Genomic DNA, 19,917 nt, shown 5'->3' on the forward strand with positions numbered 1-19,917 from the left:
TCCTCCTGTACTGACGTCAAAGTCTGCAAGAAGGGGGGATAACTAGGTTATACATGCTCTTAAAGTGAGAACAATGAAAAAGGAACAGATGATAGAAAGAATGTACTAACTTGGTGTTATTGTGATACCGGATATAAGAGGTCCATATACACCCCGATCTGGAATTGCAGTAGTCCCTTTCCCTGCCCAGTACAAGTGAATCTCTAGGGTGCTACCATTAACCATAACATYAYTGACGTYTATGGAGATGCCCCTGCCAACACCATTAGCTTCTTCCATGATGTTGAAGTCCTTTCTCSTCAGAACCCCCTACATGAAAAACCAAATTAAGTTTGTAWCTAATTATTCTCCAATTGAGATTTATACAATCTAAACAAAAACTGGCATGTCACTTACTTGGACAGATATATCAAAATAGCGTCTTCCCAGACTGCTAAATGTCATGTCATCAGAATAACTAATTTCAGCAAAGTGGAGCCTCACTTTATAACTTCCCTGCCGCAAACACAGTCCATAGTACCGGAGTGAAKTGGGAGAAAAGCGAGCTGTTCTATATACATCTCCACCTGTCACATTTTCTGATCTTGAAACAAATGGAGCATCATCGTTGCCCAAGAAAACCCCATTCGTGCTATAAGCCCATCTCTCGGGACTAGAATAGAAGTAAGATTGCTGGTTGGTCAAATCTTCTTCATACTCATTTCCKTCAAAGTCTGATCTGGGTCCACCGCAATTAATAAACAAAGAATGACCTGCATTGTAAGATTTATTTGTGAAGATCTACAAATGGATATAACAATTAACCTAGAGGGAGTGGTTAGTTGTTATTCTTACGGTTGGGGTTTCTGCTGCACAAAAGTTCGTCTTTCAAACACCAAGCATCTCTATAAAATTAATTCACGTTAGGTCACATCACTGTGAACAATTCAAAAGAGTGTGTGTGTGTGTGTGTATAGGTTGGTGATAGAACATACCCGTTGCTTGCGGCAGAAGATGACATGGCTGAAACTAAATTCCTGTGGTAAAGGTACTAGTTAAGCGAACATAAAAAAATATACCTTGAATATAATAAAGGTAGGATTGCAAACAACTTACAAGTTAGATGACTGACAGTTCTGTTTTGAAAATATACGTGTAAAATTGTTGTAAGACAAGTCACTGCAATAAAAATAGTGGCAATTTTTTTAGCTCCAACTCCACAATATATACATATTAAAAAGCAACTCTTACGATGGCCTAAATCCTAATGTAAGACACCACAGTGATAAAATCATCTCTATGATCATAGATCACCATTCCTGTAAACATGTAGCATAAAAATAATAATCAAGGGGAATCACTTACATCTTTACATTGGTAATTTTCAGAAATATCCATTGAGGAATCTCTCCGGATAGTGAGTTGTTATTCAGAAACCTACATTATAACACTCTATCTCAAATTTTACCAAGAAATACAGATATCCGAGGTATGTATGATAGATGTAACATCTTTCTAAGTAGTTGCATACATGGTGTCAAAGTTTAATGTCTGCAATGTACTGGGTATTGGACCGTTCAGCCTGTTGAAGCTCAGGTCTCTGCAAAAGAAATGGTTCAGTTGAAGATGTCCTTAAGCGTAAATAAATTAAAAGCGAGGATCATGCAAAATCAACAAAGATATAATATCATGTCAAAAAAATAAGATAAAAATTAGAGATTTGAAGTTGTTATAAACAAATTAACAAGAAACAGGGAAAAGCTCAGAAGATCAGTAAACTCCACCAAATGGAAGATATCATTGGAAACCTATAAACAGGGACAAAGGAACGTTTGCTATAAGAGACATGTTAAGAACACTTTAAAAGCAATGGATGACGACAAAATCAATAATTTGTGTCAAGTAAGGGGGAAAACCTTTGCCAGACATAGTACTAATACTATTGACTGTTTTGTATATGTTTAGTACTTCATTATTTCGTTTTACTATATACTGCTAAGTGCTAAATGTTATGAACCATTTAAGGTATGTTCTGATGGAAACGTATATCATGAACCTCATGTGGAAGAAGCTAAAGATTAAATCAGTTTATGTCAACAATAAGTTCACAAAGAGAAGGCCATTAGTTTGTAGATTCTTTTGCCACCATTGCACTGGTCCTGAAAACTTGCTTGATCTTTCATCATCAAAGCACGAAATTATTCATGTAAATTCCAAATTTAGAGATAAAACTGTATATTTATCCATTTGAATTCCATACTTAGAGATGAACTATAGACAGAAGCACAAACTCAAAAGACCAATGATCTTTGTCTTAACATAAATAGAAACAATGGACTTACAAGTTCTTCATGTCACTCATCTGTCCTATGTAGTCTGGTATTGGGCCAGTAAGCAAACAATTTCTCAGGGACCTGCAGCAAAATTATTTAGAAGACTTATCATGTCAACTTTCTGTACAAATTTARCTCATTACTRTCACACGACTATGAAATCAACTCACAATCTTTCCAATCCTGTCATGTCTCGCAAATTAGGAAATCTCATACTCGACGATCCAGCTAAATCAGTTATCCTCCTGACAACCATAATGCATATATAAAATAAATTCAAGGCTCAAAACTATTACCACCCATTTATTGACCAAAAGCTCAACAAAAATAATTAGAGACTTAGTAATGTGCTCACAATTCAGTCAAATTTCTCAACAGAGATATCGTGGAAGGAATTGGTCCCTCCATTGATGTTCCTTGCAAATCACTACACAATAGATTATATATTATCAAAATTTTAGATGTGAAACGGTCAACAGAGAAAGTAAAAGAACACTCACAGTCTATCAAGTCTTGTCCAGTTTCCGATAAAATCAGGTATTCTCCCTGATAAAGTACTCCCATCTATCCTACTGCAAGAAGTTGACAGAAGATTCAATAATTTCACAAAATATCTGGTGAATCAAAACAAAGATCTCTATGACTTACAAATCTTCCATATTAGTCAGATTGCCAAACGATGTAGGTATGGTTCCTGTAAAGTTATTTGCAGAAACAAGGCTGCAAGAGAAACCGTTCATTGTGAATAAGACAAACATGTCAACATTAGTATGAAAAAGACTACCAAAAAAAGAAATGATGTCAATTCCGTGGCATGAATTTGTACAAGTGAGAACATGTATCATCTTTAAAGCACATAAAGCGTAGCCCAAATAAACAAACACACAATAGCGGGTTTATATCGGGAAACTGCCAAAACTAAATGTAAATAAATGGTCTTGCTAGCTTCTCCAGTAATGCTTTGAAGTGGAAAAATTATATGAGTAACCCAGATTCTAAACAACACATGACACATTCAACTGAAAAGCTGGACGAACGCAAAAGTATGTGAATATTACTGTATGCATGGGCTCCCATTTACAATTAATGGGGATTARTGGCAATCAATTCCCCTGATAGAGGCCAAGACTAATCACARGCATTGAAAGAGCCAAGTGTCTTTGACTTCTATTATTGGCTGATCTCATGTTTTGTAGCATCGTGTTGTCAGATTAAAAGGTGGAAGTTTAAAGGGTAAACGGAGGAAGGTCGCATGATCTTACAATCTTCTCAATCGAGGCAAGCGCCCGAGGTTTCGAGGAAGTGGTCCAGTAAGCAAATTGTCTTCCAATATCCTGTGGTACAGGTCAAGATTTTAAGAACAATGGAAGGCCTCACTTATGATAGACTTGTCAGCCAAGGATCTTTACTTACAGCTCCTCAAGGGTAGAAATATCACCTATTTCTTCAGGTATGGGACCGCTTAGGCGGTTCCCCAAAAGACTCCTGTGGAAAATAATTTGTCAATAGYACATTCACCGAGTTCAGGTGAAAGATTGAAGAAATTGAAGCAGAAAAAATCTTACAAAATGCTAAGACGAAGCCGCCCAAAACTTGCTGGAATAGTGCCATTGATATAGTTGCGAGTCAGATCTCTGTGTAAATAGTACAAAACCCACTTGGTGTCATTTTTCATTAGCTGTCCACTCGACACAAAACTATTCATTCAAGACATATTGAATATGTACAATATAATACAACATGATTTTTGTAATAAAAAGAATGCTTTGCAACTTAGAAACTGAATGTAGTAACAAAAAAAATGAAAGGAACGTTTATTACTTTCAGCATGATGGAAGTTTGATGGTAYACTTACAGTTCTCGAAGAAAAGTGAGATTTGCAAATTCTTCAGGCAGAACTCCTGTCAAATTGAGTCCTTTTAACTGGCTGCAATTTAATAAAAGTATGGAAAGATATCCAAAACACTGATTAGCGCTAAAATGGACAGGAAACGATTCTAATTGTCTAGTAGATATACATGACAAATCAATGAAACATAAAAATTTGTGTGGATAATCGTTGGTGGAAATAAGAAATAGCGGACCAAGTAGATTATGACACTACTTTCTCATGGTATGGTTATCTAGCTAACATATTTCCCGCGAAGTTGAATAATAAGATTCACTCTGCAGTTTTCACTCAATCAATCGTCAACTTGCGCATTTTGGTTCATACTGGAAACTAAGATATGCATACAGCATACAGCATACACATATATACACACATATAAAGAGACAGATACGTACATGATTGATATGTGGCAAACAGTGCTGTTACAGTTGCATGTTACATTGCTACCGAATCTTATAAGCCCCCGGTCGTTCGCCGTAATTGTCTGATTAAGCCCTCGACCTGTGCTGCATGAATCTGCAGCAACAGTACTCCAACCAGTATATTGTAGCTTTGAAGCTATTAAACCTAGAGCTTCCACTGTTACAAACAGGAAAAGGAATTAATGAATTGGCATAACAGATGTTATGTCACGAACGATTCTTATTATTACCATCCAAGTGAGTTCACTAAAAAAAAGACGTCCCTGTGTTCATCAATTCTCAAACGACAAGAAGAAAACTATTGCTTAGTCATGTTTATATGAATCAAGTATAAAAAATTCATGATATAATCTCAAACTTCCAGAAAAAGTGAAGCTCATTTCTCATTGAAATATACTCATTACAGAAGTTTAGTCGTTCAGCAACTGTTGAAGAGATGGGTTAATTATTTTGGAATTGTATCAAGAAGAACATGTTTAAACCTGATCTCACGTGAACACGTGACAAGGGAACAGGAGCCAATTAATTATAGACGTCTATATAGTTTGCATGGTTGACCCACGTCCACCATACCTCTACATCAATTGTCTTTTTATGCCAGCAGCCAACTGGCCAAACGTGTTAACGTGATATGGTCAAACTTCTGAAAAGAAAAGACGGGCCATGATTTTAAATTTAAACCACCCCTCCCTGTCTCATACAACATGATATCAAATATCTCCTTTCATACCCTAAATTTAGTTCTCTAAATAATCATGGTATCAAATATCTCCGAATTTTCACCAATAAGATTTACGACTCAGGAGTCTTTTGCAAGATGAGATAACCATTTCATCGATGTTAAAAGGATTCAAAGAAAGTTTGCTAATTGTACAAGACCGATTCAAAAAGTGGGGATAAAGAAAAAAAAACGCAGTAAAAAGGATCAAACTTTAGCAAGGATAATTATATTATATCATATGGTCAAATCAAAAAACAAAAAAGAAAGGGCCCATCAAAGCTGACATGTTATGGATGCACGTTATCTAAAACCAATAATTTTTGGAGGCCGAATTCAATATAGACGCAAGTTGGAATGAACCCACAGGGCCCACCTAGAAAGGCTGAATATAATAAATTATTATATACGATATTAAGTATTTACGATTATACAAACTGATATAATTCCCTTGTTCAATTCTTTCAATTTTCATATTTGAATTTTAATAGTAAAATCCGAAGTTTCAGTTAGATCGTTAATGATAGTTTTTTACTCTTGATATTCAACATTTAACATTTTGTTATTTAAAATATTTTCTATATTTAACTACTTAATTTATACAACCCTGTACATTCTTACAATTAAATCAGAATTGCCAATTTCATCATCAAGATTATCATTTAATCGATTACAACTACCTTTTATTAAAAAAAACCAAAAAAAAAAAAGAAAAAGAAAAATGGATGATGGACTGCATCATTGTATAATCTAGAGGGTTGTTTTCAACGCCGCTCTAAATATTTATTATCAAAATAAGCTAAGTCGAATATTTGACGGATTTCTTAAGAGAAAGTCCGAAGACATAATCAAAATGTTTGTAACTTCAATTTTGGAGTAACATCTTCTATTGTCTCTTATAATTTACATTTCGGTAACGTTTTGTTTACTGTTAAACGAACATCGTAAATAGCTCCCAAAAAATGTTTGTGACTTCAAAAAGTAAAAAAAGGGAGAGTAGATAACAAGATAACGTTTATTATCAACGAACCAAATAAATCTCTTCCCCCGCCGAAACCAAATTTCTCCAGACGCAAATTCCAAAAATCAAAGAACAATCAAACTCGATGAAACATTCAGATGAAAAATCTAGTAAAGAACAACAGGAAAAAAGGTGATGAACTGACGAGAACAGAGAGTGATTAAATGAAGGAGCACTGTACCTTCTTCATCAGGCAGAAGTTGGGCGGAAGATCCAAATTCACGGAGACTCGCCGATAAAAACAAAATAAGGATGAAGAACTTGAATCTCGCCGTCGCCCGTCGAGACGACTCCATAATGTGACTTCCTTGTATCAAATTAACGCCTGGATTGCAGTTCTTCGACTGTCCTTCCGTCGGTGTTTATGTTTCTGTGTGTGTGAGAGAGGAACGGCGGGAAGATCAGAAACGATTACAGTTGGATTGTCTTATTACACAGAGAGAGAGATAAAGGGAGAGAATCAAAACTTAAATGGTAAGCGGTTGGTAACGAGAAGCGGTGCTAAGTTGTCTTGATAGTAAGTTACGGTTTTCGTCCCTATGGTTTCTTACATATTACGAATTTTTCCCCTATGGTTTTGGAATTGCTATTTTTATCCATGTTGGATTGCAATTCATTATTTTTTGTCCATAAAACTAACTTACTTTTAAGTAAGAGTAACTAAAAAAGTAATAAATCATAAATCATAGTAAAGAAAATCATAATTTCAAAAGTAAAACACAAAAGTAGACATTTCTAACAAACCCTAGGGACTAAAAACGTAATTTACTTGCAGAGAAACCAATGCGACGTTTACCGTTAACTTTTAACGATCTTCCCAAACAAAGCCACCGTTTCTGAACGTTTGACTTTGCAACTAAATTAAAAAAACGTTCGTTAAAGTTTAAAAACTAAAAAAAGGAGCTTTCACACATCATACTGTACTATCGTCTTTTAATTATTATTTTCGAGTAAATTACGATTTGCACCCCTGTAGTTTGTAGTTTATAACTATTTTGGCTCCTAATTTTTAATAATTGCTTTTTTAGTTATAGAAATTTTCGTTTCATTTCGTTTTTCATCTGAAACCAACATTCTACTAAACAAGTAAAATACATTTCCTGATAAAATTCCGTGTGTCTTTTTTATTTAAAAATATGAATAAATTTTTTTTTAGGTAAAACATTAATCAAAAAAAGTTATAACTCACCACCCAACTAGGGGTGCTAAAAAATTCGACTAACCCGATCAACCTAACTCGATGTGAAATAACTCAACCTGAAGCAACTCGATGTCTAATCGAGTTGTAAAAATTTTAAATCGTAGATATTGGGTTACTATTATTTGAACTTAACACAACTCGATGAACCCGATATCCTTTTATTTTTTGGATTTAATATGATTGTTGAATTTCTATTAATATATATATTAGACAATTACACTAGCACGTACGTTCTTCATATACATATATTTTCAATCTATTCACATATCTATATAACTCATTTGTATATATGTTCAATAACTATATATATAAATTGAGAAAATTAACTGAATGTGATATACGTAAGAAATATGGATAAATTGTATCAAATGATTAATGATGAAAAAGAAATTATGAGTAGAGAAATAACATATTCAAAATTAGAAAAATATTTTAATATACCAAAGTATCCAGCGGACCAACCCAACTAACCCGAACAACCCGTGTGGGTTGAGTTGGGTTGTGTTGCACTTTGGTTTGACTTGGGTTAAGATTTTTCAAACCACAAAAATTGGGTTGAATTGTTCAAATATTTTCAACTCAAATAACCAATCCATGAGCACCCCTACCACAATGCCCATTTCTTTAGGAGTTTTTTTCTTTCTAAAACTCTGCTCGATATAATTTCAATTCCGATCAACTTTCTCTTGAGGGTGTCCTGAGGTCGGTTTTAATTAAAAAAAAAAACAATTATTCCCATTTTAAAATAAAAAGACACGTAGAATATTTTTGTATGGAACATGAAATTTGTTAAATAACTTTAATTTAACAGAGGCTTACTTGAGTTTTTTCTTTTACAAAGTTAATTTCAAAAACATAAAACGAAATGAAATAAAAAGTATGGTGACCATAAAAACAATTATATTAAAAACCAGGGACGATGATATTAATGACAACAAACTACTGGGAAAAAAGGGTTCCTAACCAAAATAACTTTCTTAAATAACAAAGTTATATTTTTAACCCTAAAAATTAAAAATCTAACAGATTAACCATCTATTACCCCTTTAGCACTGTGTGGTGCGTACATGGGGCAAAATGCAAAAAAAAAAAATGACATAAAAACAGGGACTAAAATGTAAAAACCAAAAGTTCTTTGACCTTCATGTGACTGGCCGCTAGTTGACCATGACCCTCACCCTTATCACCGGCTGGTGCGTGGTGCATAAGGGGCCCACAACTTGATTTTCTTTTTCTTTTTTCCTCCTCAAAACAAAACACTATTAATGATAAGCACCGTGTGATGCGTTAGTGTTGTATTGGGAAGAAGAAAATTAAATAGTGTTTTGTATTGAAAAGAAAGAAAAAAGAAAAAAAAATCAAGTCGATGGGCCCTTTACGCAATGCACACCCGAATGCGAGGGTCATGATCAACTGGCGGCGGATCACATCAAGGTCAAAGAATTTTTGGTTTTTGCACTTCAGTCCCTGTTTTTATGTTTTTTTTGGATTTTGCCCCTGTATGCATGACATGGTGCTAAAAAGTTAATAGATGGTTAGTTTGTTAGATTTTTAATTTTTAGGGTTAAAAATATAATTTTGTTATTTAAAGGGGTTATTTTGGTCAGGAACCCAAAAAAATGGTAGTTTTGGTTATTATTATTTTTAACCTTTTTTTAATTTGCGTTTACCATTTCAAAGGCTATGTTCATCTACTCTATTGGTCGGTTTTTGAATTTTGATTAATTAATTCATTACCTTATTTATTTAATATTATGTTTTCCATTATTTCCGTCACAAAGTTAACTTTCTTATATATATTAAACATATTATTATCTATCAAAGAATAAAATGTTGTTTTTTTTATTATTATAATGATTTGATATTGATATAACCTGATTTCTAGCTCTTGGATTTAAGTTTCGTCCTTACTGTGTCTCAAGGTTCGTTTATCAAACGTTTACTTGGGTAAATGAACATCAAGTTACATTACCTTACCAGATGAATATGATAAGAACCAAGAATCTTACCCGGTAAGAACGAGACAAAGACCAAGAGTCTTACCCGATAAGTACTTATCGGGTAAGTGTTTGGTAAACGGTTCCTTTTTTATCAGAATTGAAAAAACCTTCAAATTCTATGAATGAATTTGTTTCAGTAGTCTTTGTCGTTCTCGATTGGGTTCGATTGATTATTCTAATTGATTATCATGTTTGATGTTATAGTTTTAATAATTATTTTTGGTTAGATAATACTTTACTAACTTTATATTATTTAAATTATAAGAAATAATGTTTAATTTATGATATCACCTATTAATGCAAGACAACCAATCAGTTACAGCTATGTTTTTGGATTGAAATATAACGACTGTTTTGTAATTGAGAGTCCTAGCCAACCACTGGATTATGCTTTTTACAATCAGCCTTGAGTGTCGTGCCGTTTGTGCACGTCTAGTTGTATCTCTTGGATTGTGTTTAATTAATGTTGGACTTTTTAGCCTCGTATGAACTAGTATCGATATGGTATGATTTAGATGGCTTACTACATTAAACTTTGACTAAACTGTTACGTATGTAGTTTGATGGTTTTTCGGTTCATACCTTAGTTTGGTCAAACTTATTAGAAAACAGTTTGATTCAACTAGTTTGACAATTTGAACTCATAATGAAGTTGGATTATTTCAAATTAAGGTGTCGTTTCCTGTAAACAGGGATGGATCTATGATGGTACATACTGTGGCACGTGCCACCGTATTATTCTCCCGTCGAAAGGTAAAAAAATTTATGTTCGTGAAAGATGCAACCGTATTAATTTGTTGTGTGCCAACGTATGTATTTTGAAACTACAATGAGAATAAGTTTTATTTGGTAGAGTTGGTTTGTAAGACTTTTATTCCACCTCAGACCCAAGTTCGAATCTTGTTAGTGTCATTTTTTTAGTCAGGTGTTGGTTTGGTTGAGGTTGATAGTTTGAAACAAATCAATTAATGCACATGTGAATGGATATCATTGATTAAACCGTGCACACCCCCCTACGTTAGCTATGTACATGAAGGTAGTTGTTTTGTAAGGAGTAATCATAAAGACATGTAGGTTCCTACACTTCTTGTACGGTATGGCAATATAATCGAAATCAATGATTCATTTTGGTTGGCATAATTTGACTTCAATGCAAATGGTTGTTGATAAGGATTTGATGGACAAATAAATTAACCAACTACCAAATAATACAAAACATGACACAAATTACGTCGATTAAATAGATATCATAAAAACAAGTTAAAATCGGTCTTTTAGTCTCGTCATGCAAAGCCTAACTTAAATCTGGTCCTGTGCCAAAAAAAAAAAAAATAGGACCCAATTGGTCTTTTCGGTCATATTTTTTTATTGGGGAAATTGCATGAAAAAATAACGTATTTTAACTTGATTCTTATTTTAAGTAACGTACTTTCAAAACTTCTATTTTGGTACCTATGATGTAAAGTTTTAAACATTTGAGTACTCAAGTAACCGGTTGAAGTATTAACATGTTACCATGTTGATGTAACGAATGATGTGGTATCCAACTCGATATTAATTGCTGACATGGATATATTAATCTAAAATTAGTTTTTATGTATTGTGGTTTATTAGGAGAAAGAGTTAATGCTTCAACCGGTTACCCGAATACTTAAATATTTAAAACTTTATATTTTAAGTACTAAAATGAAAGTTTTGGAAGTACGTTACCTGAAGTAGGAATCAAGTTAAAGTACGTTATATTTTCATTCAATTTGCCATTTTTTATTTAATTAATTAACATATGTTAAAAATAATTATCCTTAACTATTATTGATTCGATTAAATTGTAATAAATTTCAATTGTGAAAATATACTATATTTCGTATGTGTATAATACAAATATACTGAAAAATATTAATTCTACTTATTTATAAAGGAGAGACGAATATGATATAATAATATTATATACATCGAATTAGATGTAATATGCGGTAAGAATGTATATCATAGGTAATGAGAATATCTATTTGACGGGTGTCTGTATTGGGCCCGATATTCCGTCATCAACCAAGCCTCTTTTCGACTTAACCCTAACCACTCTTCTCATAAAAAATCTCGAAGTGTAAAAGCTGGTTCTTACTTAACTGGTCCTTCAATTATGTATGTACATCTCTAGTTGCAAACATACATCAGTTGGCAAAAATGTACCCCTAACATAATAACATGCAGTCTTATAGAGCGGCTTTAACCCAATTTCAGACCCATAATTCATCATTGTCGTTAACTATTTTTAAATATTTTTTCTAATCTATTGTATTTTTAATGTGTTCCTTATATTTTGTTTTAAATGCATATCACTTGAAATCCAAGAATTTTTTTGAAGTATATAATATTTATATACGACAGATAAACTCACACACTCTGATCTCCTCACATTTGGTGAGGTTTGAACCATTGACCTCTTAGGAGACTAATGACTCACATATCGCGAGGCCCTTTGGTGAAATCTGAGAGTTATTTTAATTTTTTGTCACTTTTTATGACATACGAGACCTATTTATGACAAACACAAAGGTTTATTTGATAGACCAAATGATTTAACGAAAGTACCGATTGTTTTCTCGTAAATAAAAAAAGGTGTGATATGATCGAATCATAATTGAATGGCTTCTTTGCATCTTCAAAAGTCAAGTCAACATCTAAACGGGTTGACGTGAAAATAATGAATATAATTTAATAAAGGAATTTATTAATAATTATAATAGTAATTGTTGATAAATAAAATAATAAAGTTTGAAAATAATATTTAAAAAATGTTATATTTTTATTTTGAAAATATGCCATTTTATGCATATGAAATATATTTTTGTATACTCTTAATTTGTCACAAAGATTTATTGGTTTTATTATTACTAAATTTTTATTTTAGAATTATTTGATGGGTAATAAAACCTTATTACTTGAATAAAAAGTATAGTAATAAAGTAACTTTATATCAGTTAAAAAACATAGTTGGTATATTATCGAGGTTAATATGTTGAATCATAAATTTGTGTAGTGACAGATCTAGAAATGTTTATAGTTGAAGGCATACTTAGGGATCATGACCGGTCTTAAGATTTTTGATGCCCTGTACGAAAATAATAAAATATTCCTCTAACCTTATTTTTTTAAGCCAATGAAACATGCGATTTTTTAAAAAGTTTAGAAGCTATTCAAGCTAGGTGTCTTATCACCATGTTGATTTTTATTAATTATAATAAAACAAATACAATGAGAGGAACACAAAACCCCGAATACAATATATCAATGATAAAAGGATAAATCTTGGATTAAGATCATGCTTCATTCTTTTCTAATTTTCCTTTTTCCAAATTTAAATTAACAAAATAAAAACTTTATTTAAATATACGAGACTTAAAAGACAAGAAAAACTATAATTAGTTTTTAACTAAGATAGTAAATTACATCCAAGTTACTGTCATAGTAAGCAAAAAGTAAAACTCAAAAGTTACAGGTCTAATGGCTAAAGACTAAGGATCTATTTGTTAGCAACTTAATAAGTTTAATGGAACTAACAGTTTATTCGCTCAACTATGCATGACTGTTTCGTATTGACTTAATGATATAGAAAGTGACTTATCTAATAAGTTTCTAGGAGGAGCTTTATATAGAAAGCCAAATTTTTTCCCCAAACATGTTCCTTTCAACTAAAAAAACGCACCTTACATCTGCGAAAAAACTTTTCCAACTTATACAAACAAATTAATTCATACAGACAACTTTATACAAACGAAAACTTTTCTAACTTTCCAACTTTTTAACCTTTTCCAACGATGTGCATTCAAGTATTCATTCCTGTTTTTATAGTTAAAGTTCAGTTGTCAAATTCCCAAATTATTAAACTCAAAACTAGTAATAAATGACAACTTGATGCCCCTTTAGGCTTTGATGCCCTGTGCGGGCGCACAGACTGCACGTGGCCACGGCCGGCCTGCTAGGAATGTATAATTTTTTTTTTCAAAACCAAATAATTCATCCAGATGAAAACGGTTTTGGGTTTTTCTTTTCAGCTTAAACGGTTTAGTTAACCAAATAAAGATAACTTATTCAGGTCGATTTTCAGTTGACTTTTTACTAATTCGTCGAGGTGTATAATTTTTATATTTTCGAAAATATCAGTGTGTGCTGCAAATGAACCAATTAACAATCAAGATATCAAGTTAAGAGATCTTGCTTTGTTTTTGTTGAGTGCACAGTAGTAAAATTTACTAAACAAATCTTTTTATAACCTTTTTATAAAAAATGATACATGTTTCTTTTATAATAGTCAATAATGATAAATTTTAATATAAGAAAAAATATATTTTTAAAGATTAATACGGAGAATAATCGACAATTTCATTAGACTATTTGTTATAATACAATTGTTTAATCCAAAAGAGTCATCAAATTAGCAAGTAACACTTTAAAGAACATGTGATTGTGAGATGGGATGTCATAGACAATTGGTTGACCAGAAATCGGAACCTTTGGTACTAAAGTCAAACCAATTTATTAATGAAGAAATATGATTAAAAAAAATCTAAATTCATATTCATTTTGTTACATTCATTTGATTTCGTTCAAGACTCGTTAAAATCATGAGAATTAGAAAGATTTTTTTTAAATAATCGTCTTATCTGTACTATGTTATAAAGTATTTGATAAAAACTTTTAAAAAATTATTTTTTATGCATGAAGTACCGTATATTAATGTATATTACTTAAAATTCAAGATTACAAGTAAATTGTGCGTATATACAACTTATGAAAACTCCATGTTTGATTGTGTAACTAACTACAGACAAACATAATCAAATACTTGATAGATATCTCATTTTAAATATAAAAAATCTAAAATATAATTAAAATAATCATTGACTTCCAACAAAATACTTGATTATTATTAATACTATAAAAATTATATCATAAAAAAATGAACTAAAGAAATACACAAAAAAGGAGAAAATTTAAATAGTTAGTTTCGTACTAATATCGATATTTTTTTTTCCAAATTTTTATGATATTTTCATATTTATATTTTATTCAAAAACAAAAACATGATTACTTTCTCAAAACCACATAAAACCGTATTATAACATCATCTGAAACATAAAAGAATAAGAAAACATTAAAATCAAGATGTATCTCGCTGCATTGTGCAAGTATTCTTCTAGTAATTTATAAATGAGATGATTTTAAGACGGGTGAATTTTTAGTACAATATAAATAGATAACAATAATTTTAAACGATTTCGATATAGTTGTACGGTTCGTGTAGCGATAAGGTCTATATACTAAAATATAAATCCTTAACTTTACGAACTGCTATTTGTTTGTTAAATTAATAAATGACTAATAAGATTTTTATATTTTATTTTATAATTAACGTATAATGTAACAAACTGAGCTTTTTAATCACAATATTCTGTAACATTTTTAAGACGATAATAATAACGACATTAAGATCAAGGATTGAAATGAGTGACGTTAACAACCATAACTAAACCAATTGGGTTGTGGCAGGAGATGTAGTGAAAAAGCTCATCTACTTCGGGTTCGAGTTCAGACGCTAACAAAAGCCGTGTGGATAGATAAGCTGAGATTAATCGGTACATATAAGTTGATCCAAAAACCCATAACTACCCAACCATAACTATCATGAGTGTAAGTAGGGCTGTAAACGAACCGAACGAACACGAATGGAGGCTTGTTCATGTTCGTTTGTTTAACTTAACCGAACAAACGAACGAACACGAACGGTAAACGAACGAAAATCTTAGTGTTCGTATTCGTTCGTTTATGTTCGTTCGTGTTCGTTTATGTTCGTTCGTTAACATGCTAAATGAACGTAAACGAACGAACATAAACGAACGGGCTAAAAGAACATAAACGAACATAAATAAATATTATTTGAATTCAAAGTAAATAGATAAAAGATTATGTATTAAATTTAATATATAAACGAACGAATATAAATGAACGTAAACGAACGGTAAATGAACGAACGTTCACGAACATAAATGAACGAACGAGACTTTTGTTCATTATCGTTCGTTTAACTAAACGAACAAAAAAATTGTTTATGTTCGTCCATTTATTAAATAAACGAACATAAACGAACTTCCTATCGAACGGTTCACGAACAGTTCGTTGAACGTTCGGTTCATTTACAACCCTAAGTGTAAGAGGAAAAGGAGGGTAACATGTATGGTTGTTGGGTCTTTAATTTTTATTATTAAAACTCTTTTTCTTTGGTAAAAAATATAAATTAAAACATATTTAATTAGTTGACTTTTTTTAGTTTGACTTCTTGAGGCTTACCTATCAAGTTTGACTTTGTAATCCAATGGGTCGTGTTTCCTCATCCTATGGATTACACGGTTGAAACCGAAGTTATAGACCAAAGTTGTCGGCTCTGTTGAACGAAGTATCTTGGAATAAGTTTTAAATAAAGAAAAAAATGTCTTTTTTTCAACGTCTAAAAAACTGGTATCGAGATTTACGAAAACTCTGTAGTTTGTTACAGATTATGTCCTTGATTCTAAAGTCGTTAATAATGAAGAAGACAAACAACTAAAATAATAAACAAGACAAGATTTTGGTGATGCGAAAAACCCCGTCGAGGGTAAAAATTGTGGATGATTGTAGATATCGTCGATGCACTATAGACGTCAATCATAGCTGTCGTCCTTAATAAGACCGATTACGATTATAGATCGTGGATAAATGCGACGTGTCGTGCATAAACGTAAGAAATGACTTTGGCGATGAATATTTCTTCGGATGAATTTCAGTTTTTTCTTTTTATTTTTAGTGTGATTCTCGTTGTAGTCGTGTCTCTTCGAATGCTCTTGAGCCTATTTATAGTTAGCTTAAGTAACGATTGTCTTCGATTGTCATTACGGAGATGAGAGTCATGTCTTGAAGAAGTAACTGAATATTGATCGTCGGTTACAACATATGCATTAATAAGAAGACTCTTGGTCATAAATCTTCAAAACATGCAATAAATGATAAAGATAACAGTCGTCAAAGATAGGCATGCGTTAGTATTAGTCGAGGATAATTAACCAAGATCTTGACTGTCGATGATTCGTTTGTCACGGATATTGATGTCGTCGACCAGTTGAGGAAGATAGTCTTATCGAGGATAATATCTCTGAAGTCTTAATTGGACTTATGATTAATAACATGTTGTACTGAAGTATGAATTAATAAGACTGTTTGCTTTTATAAACTGATTACTGTCTGAATTTGTTCAAATTATCTATTTTACAGATTAGAAAATTATAATGTATGAACTTATACAATTTCACGTATTTATTTGTCATCATTATGAAATTTACATTTTAATTACATAATTAACATTCATTTAAACGAAAATATGCCATTATAACGGTACTTTTACACATTTAAATCCTATTAAAATACACCAAACGAGAGATGTGAGGATCAATTTGGTAATGATCAATTGAGATGAATGATCGATTAAGGTTACCGATTGAGAAACGTCGTTGTTAAAGGTTTAGAGAACAATACGAGATAAATAAGATGTTGGTTTACCTCTTATCAGATAAGGGAACAATAAAATATAAATGCCTCTGAGAAATTGAAAAAAACAAACAGACCCAACCTCTAAGCAAATCAGATATAAGAGATTAATAAGATTTTTTTTTTCAAAAAATAAACAAGGCCTAAATTTCAAAAGATGGATAGTTTTTACAGGTTTCAAGATGATAGAGAGATACTTGCTCGGTGAGTAGTGCGTGTCCCCGGATAACTATATTTTGTGTTGAAACGAGAAAGGTATAAATACCAAATGTTTTTTCTCCATATTTTTGGCAGACAGATAAATATAGATTTATCGGGTTCTTCATTGTTCTTCATCATCGTGAAGCATGTTTTGATTTGCAGGGTTCAAGTTCACATAGTTAAATTGGATTGTTAAATCCTTTAGATAGACGTCTACAAATTCTATATATAATGGGACAAATTTCTGTCTAATGACACTGCGAAGGCGGCCTCAATCTGATCAGGATTCTACCTCAAGTTTCCGCAAATTGTAAGTTTGTTTCTATTGTTTGTCATATACATACTTAAGGTCTGTTTACTAAACGCTTTCCCCTTACAGGGTAGTTTTCCTCACCAATCTTACCCGGTAAGAGTGATGATAAGGATGAAAAGTCTTATTCGGTAAGTAAGGGTGACAGACTCTTAAAAAAGAGAGTTTGGATGATTGATAATCGACGCATAAGACTAAATTAAGATTTTAAACAATAGTGAATAAATCCTAGTGATGAGTATACCTAGTTTTTTTTTAACAAATCATGTATCATTGACTTGTATAAAAACATTTTCTCAATGGATTTTAGACCGCTCATGGGTGTCGACACGTGCCATACACTCCGCTTATCCTTATAATTAAACTAGCACGAGGAGCTCGATGGATTAGTTCCTAATTGATTAAGTTGATTCTAGTCATGGACGTAAAATTCAACCTATCAATTGCCTTAAGCAATAAACAAGCACCAATCCTAACTAGTGAACGGAAACCCGAACATTTCTCGGGCTGTTGGATGGCTGTTGCTTGCTGTTTGCTAGGGTTGCTTGCTTTGGGCCTTGCAACTGTTGGGCTGTTGTCTCTTTTTCTTCAGGCTGCAACTGCTGTTTCTTGGTAACGAGAAGCATGAAATTACTGTCTTGTTTTCAAAATTTGAAAGGTAGCAACAATTAAATGTTAACCTCAACTAATAGGGGTATTTTAAGCGACCGGTTAACATTATCTGCAAGATAAATCTGACATTAAAATATGTATAAAATTGGTACTTATCATAAAACATGTGATGTCTCGTTGCCTAAATGTTAGTTATCTTCTTTGTAGTTTAACTACCTAAGATATACCTAATTGTAATACCCCAAATTCTTATTTTAGCCATTTTTAGAACTTCAGGATTCATTTAGTTTGAAAGCTTGTTTCTTGGAGGGCCTAATATGTAAATTGGTCATTTAGTTTGAAAACGGTCGAATCACATCTGATTTTACACTAACATTATATACAAAATCATGCGACTTTGCCCCGCGAACTAAATTCGCGGCCAAATTTGCCAGCACACCCTTTTGCGTGTTAATATAAAATCGCATGTGATTTGACTGTTTTCGTATTCTCTTATTTAGATAATGTTCTCGTTTGATCCTCTCTCTCTCTCTCTCTCTCTCTCTATATATATATATATCTATGAGAAATCATATTGAAACTTATGTTGTCAAATATTATTGTGGGTTACAAAAAATTCAGTAGACCTTTCGATCTAACCCTCACTTTTCAAGACTATTATATGTTAAGGTGTGTAGCATGTTAGAATATGCTAACATGAAAAAAGGACAAGTTGTAAACTTTGAGATCAAAGTGGTTTTAATTACTGGACTTCTTGTAGTGGGTATAATTTATGCTTGCATTAAAAGTTCAGGTTGTTTAGTCTATGATAAGAATCTTAGTTTCGACTAGATTTATTTCTTTCCGTTGCGGATTTTGTAGAGATCTTCGGGAAATTTGTATTATGGATCCTCAATGGATTTCATTTTGATGATTTATCGTCTTTGAAAAGGAGCTTACATTCAAATCTAAGACAAATCGTCAAAAGAAGCAAACAAAAACTATTAAATAATATTTTATAACATGTCGTCCCATACAGATAAAAGTTACATTTTGAGCTTTTTACGAACTCAAAATTGTAAGTTGCCAATAAATTTCAACGTGATTTTTAAAGTTGATTCGTGGGCCTACTTTGGGCTATAGGATGTTACAAATTGTATTAGAGCTAATCGTAGAACCTTACAAGAACGTAAGTTGGAAACTAACCACTTTCACAGTAGTTTTAAGTTGATTTAGAGGTCATTGGATCAGATTGTTGCCCTAAGCTACAAGGCATTATACTTATAAAAAAAACCTTACGATTAGAAATTTAGAACTAAAATAAATTACATATTTATCTTTAAATCTAAAATATATAAATATTCGTAAATTTTTTGAATTTAACAAGTAATAAAAAAAAAAGAATTAATTTTTAATTTGACAACGATATCATTTTTTCAGAGTTTTTTTTTTTTTTTGTACCGGGCCTTCAAATTAGTAAGACGTATTAAACTTGTAAATTTACACTGCCATTTATCATTGTATTATGCATGCAATGCAATGAAATGAAAAATTATACTATTAATTTTTCATTCTCAATTTCTAATAAAATATTGTATCTTGTTGCATCGCATGGTACAAAAATAATAAATAAAAATAGTACATTGCCATTGACCATTGTATTATGCAATGA

General features: G+C 31.9%; 1 protein-coding gene and 1 pseudogene across 1 annotated transcript; one reads left to right on the forward strand and one right to left on the reverse strand.

Moving 5' to 3' along the window:
- Positions 1–19,917, forward strand: part of LOC112504472 — a 77,241-nt pseudogene that overhangs the window by 7,917 nt on the left and 49,407 nt on the right.
- On the reverse strand, positions 2,735–6,800 carry LOC112504504 (probable LRR receptor-like serine/threonine-protein kinase At1g53430). The gene is made up of 8 exons (XM_025108445.1): positions 6,546–6,800; positions 4,599–4,782; positions 4,168–4,239; positions 3,878–3,946; positions 3,726–3,797; positions 3,575–3,646; positions 2,961–3,032; positions 2,735–2,884 (listed from the first exon to the last, which is right to left on the reverse strand). Exons 1-8 carry the CDS (start codon positions 6,658–6,660, stop codon positions 2,809–2,811), a joined length of 732 nt encoding a protein of 243 aa, XP_024964213.1. The 5' UTR covers positions 6,661–6,800; the 3' UTR covers positions 2,735–2,808.

Source organism: Cynara cardunculus, assembly GCF_001531365.2.
Source record: "Cynara cardunculus var. scolymus isolate 2C chromosome LG 2, CcrdV1, whole genome shotgun sequence".
Classification (NCBI taxonomy): domain Eukaryota; kingdom Viridiplantae; phylum Streptophyta; class Magnoliopsida; order Asterales; family Asteraceae; genus Cynara; species Cynara cardunculus.

What these genes read in the sequence shown, in the direction of transcription:
- LOC112504504 (XM_025108445.1), bottom strand. Translation starts at nt 6,660, where the DNA reads ATGGAGTCGTCTCGACGGGCGACGGCGAGATTCAAGTTCTTCATCCTT. An exon ending in TTGCCTCGATTGAGAAGATT is followed by an intron (nt 3,033 to 3,574) that starts GTAAGATCATGC and finishes TTTCTCTTGCAG; the next exon opens with CCTTGTTTCTGCAAATAACT. An exon ending in CTGACTAATATGGAAGATTT is followed by an intron (nt 2,885 to 2,960) that starts GTAAGTCATAGA and finishes AACTTCTTGCAG; the next exon opens with TAGGATAGATGGGAGTACTT.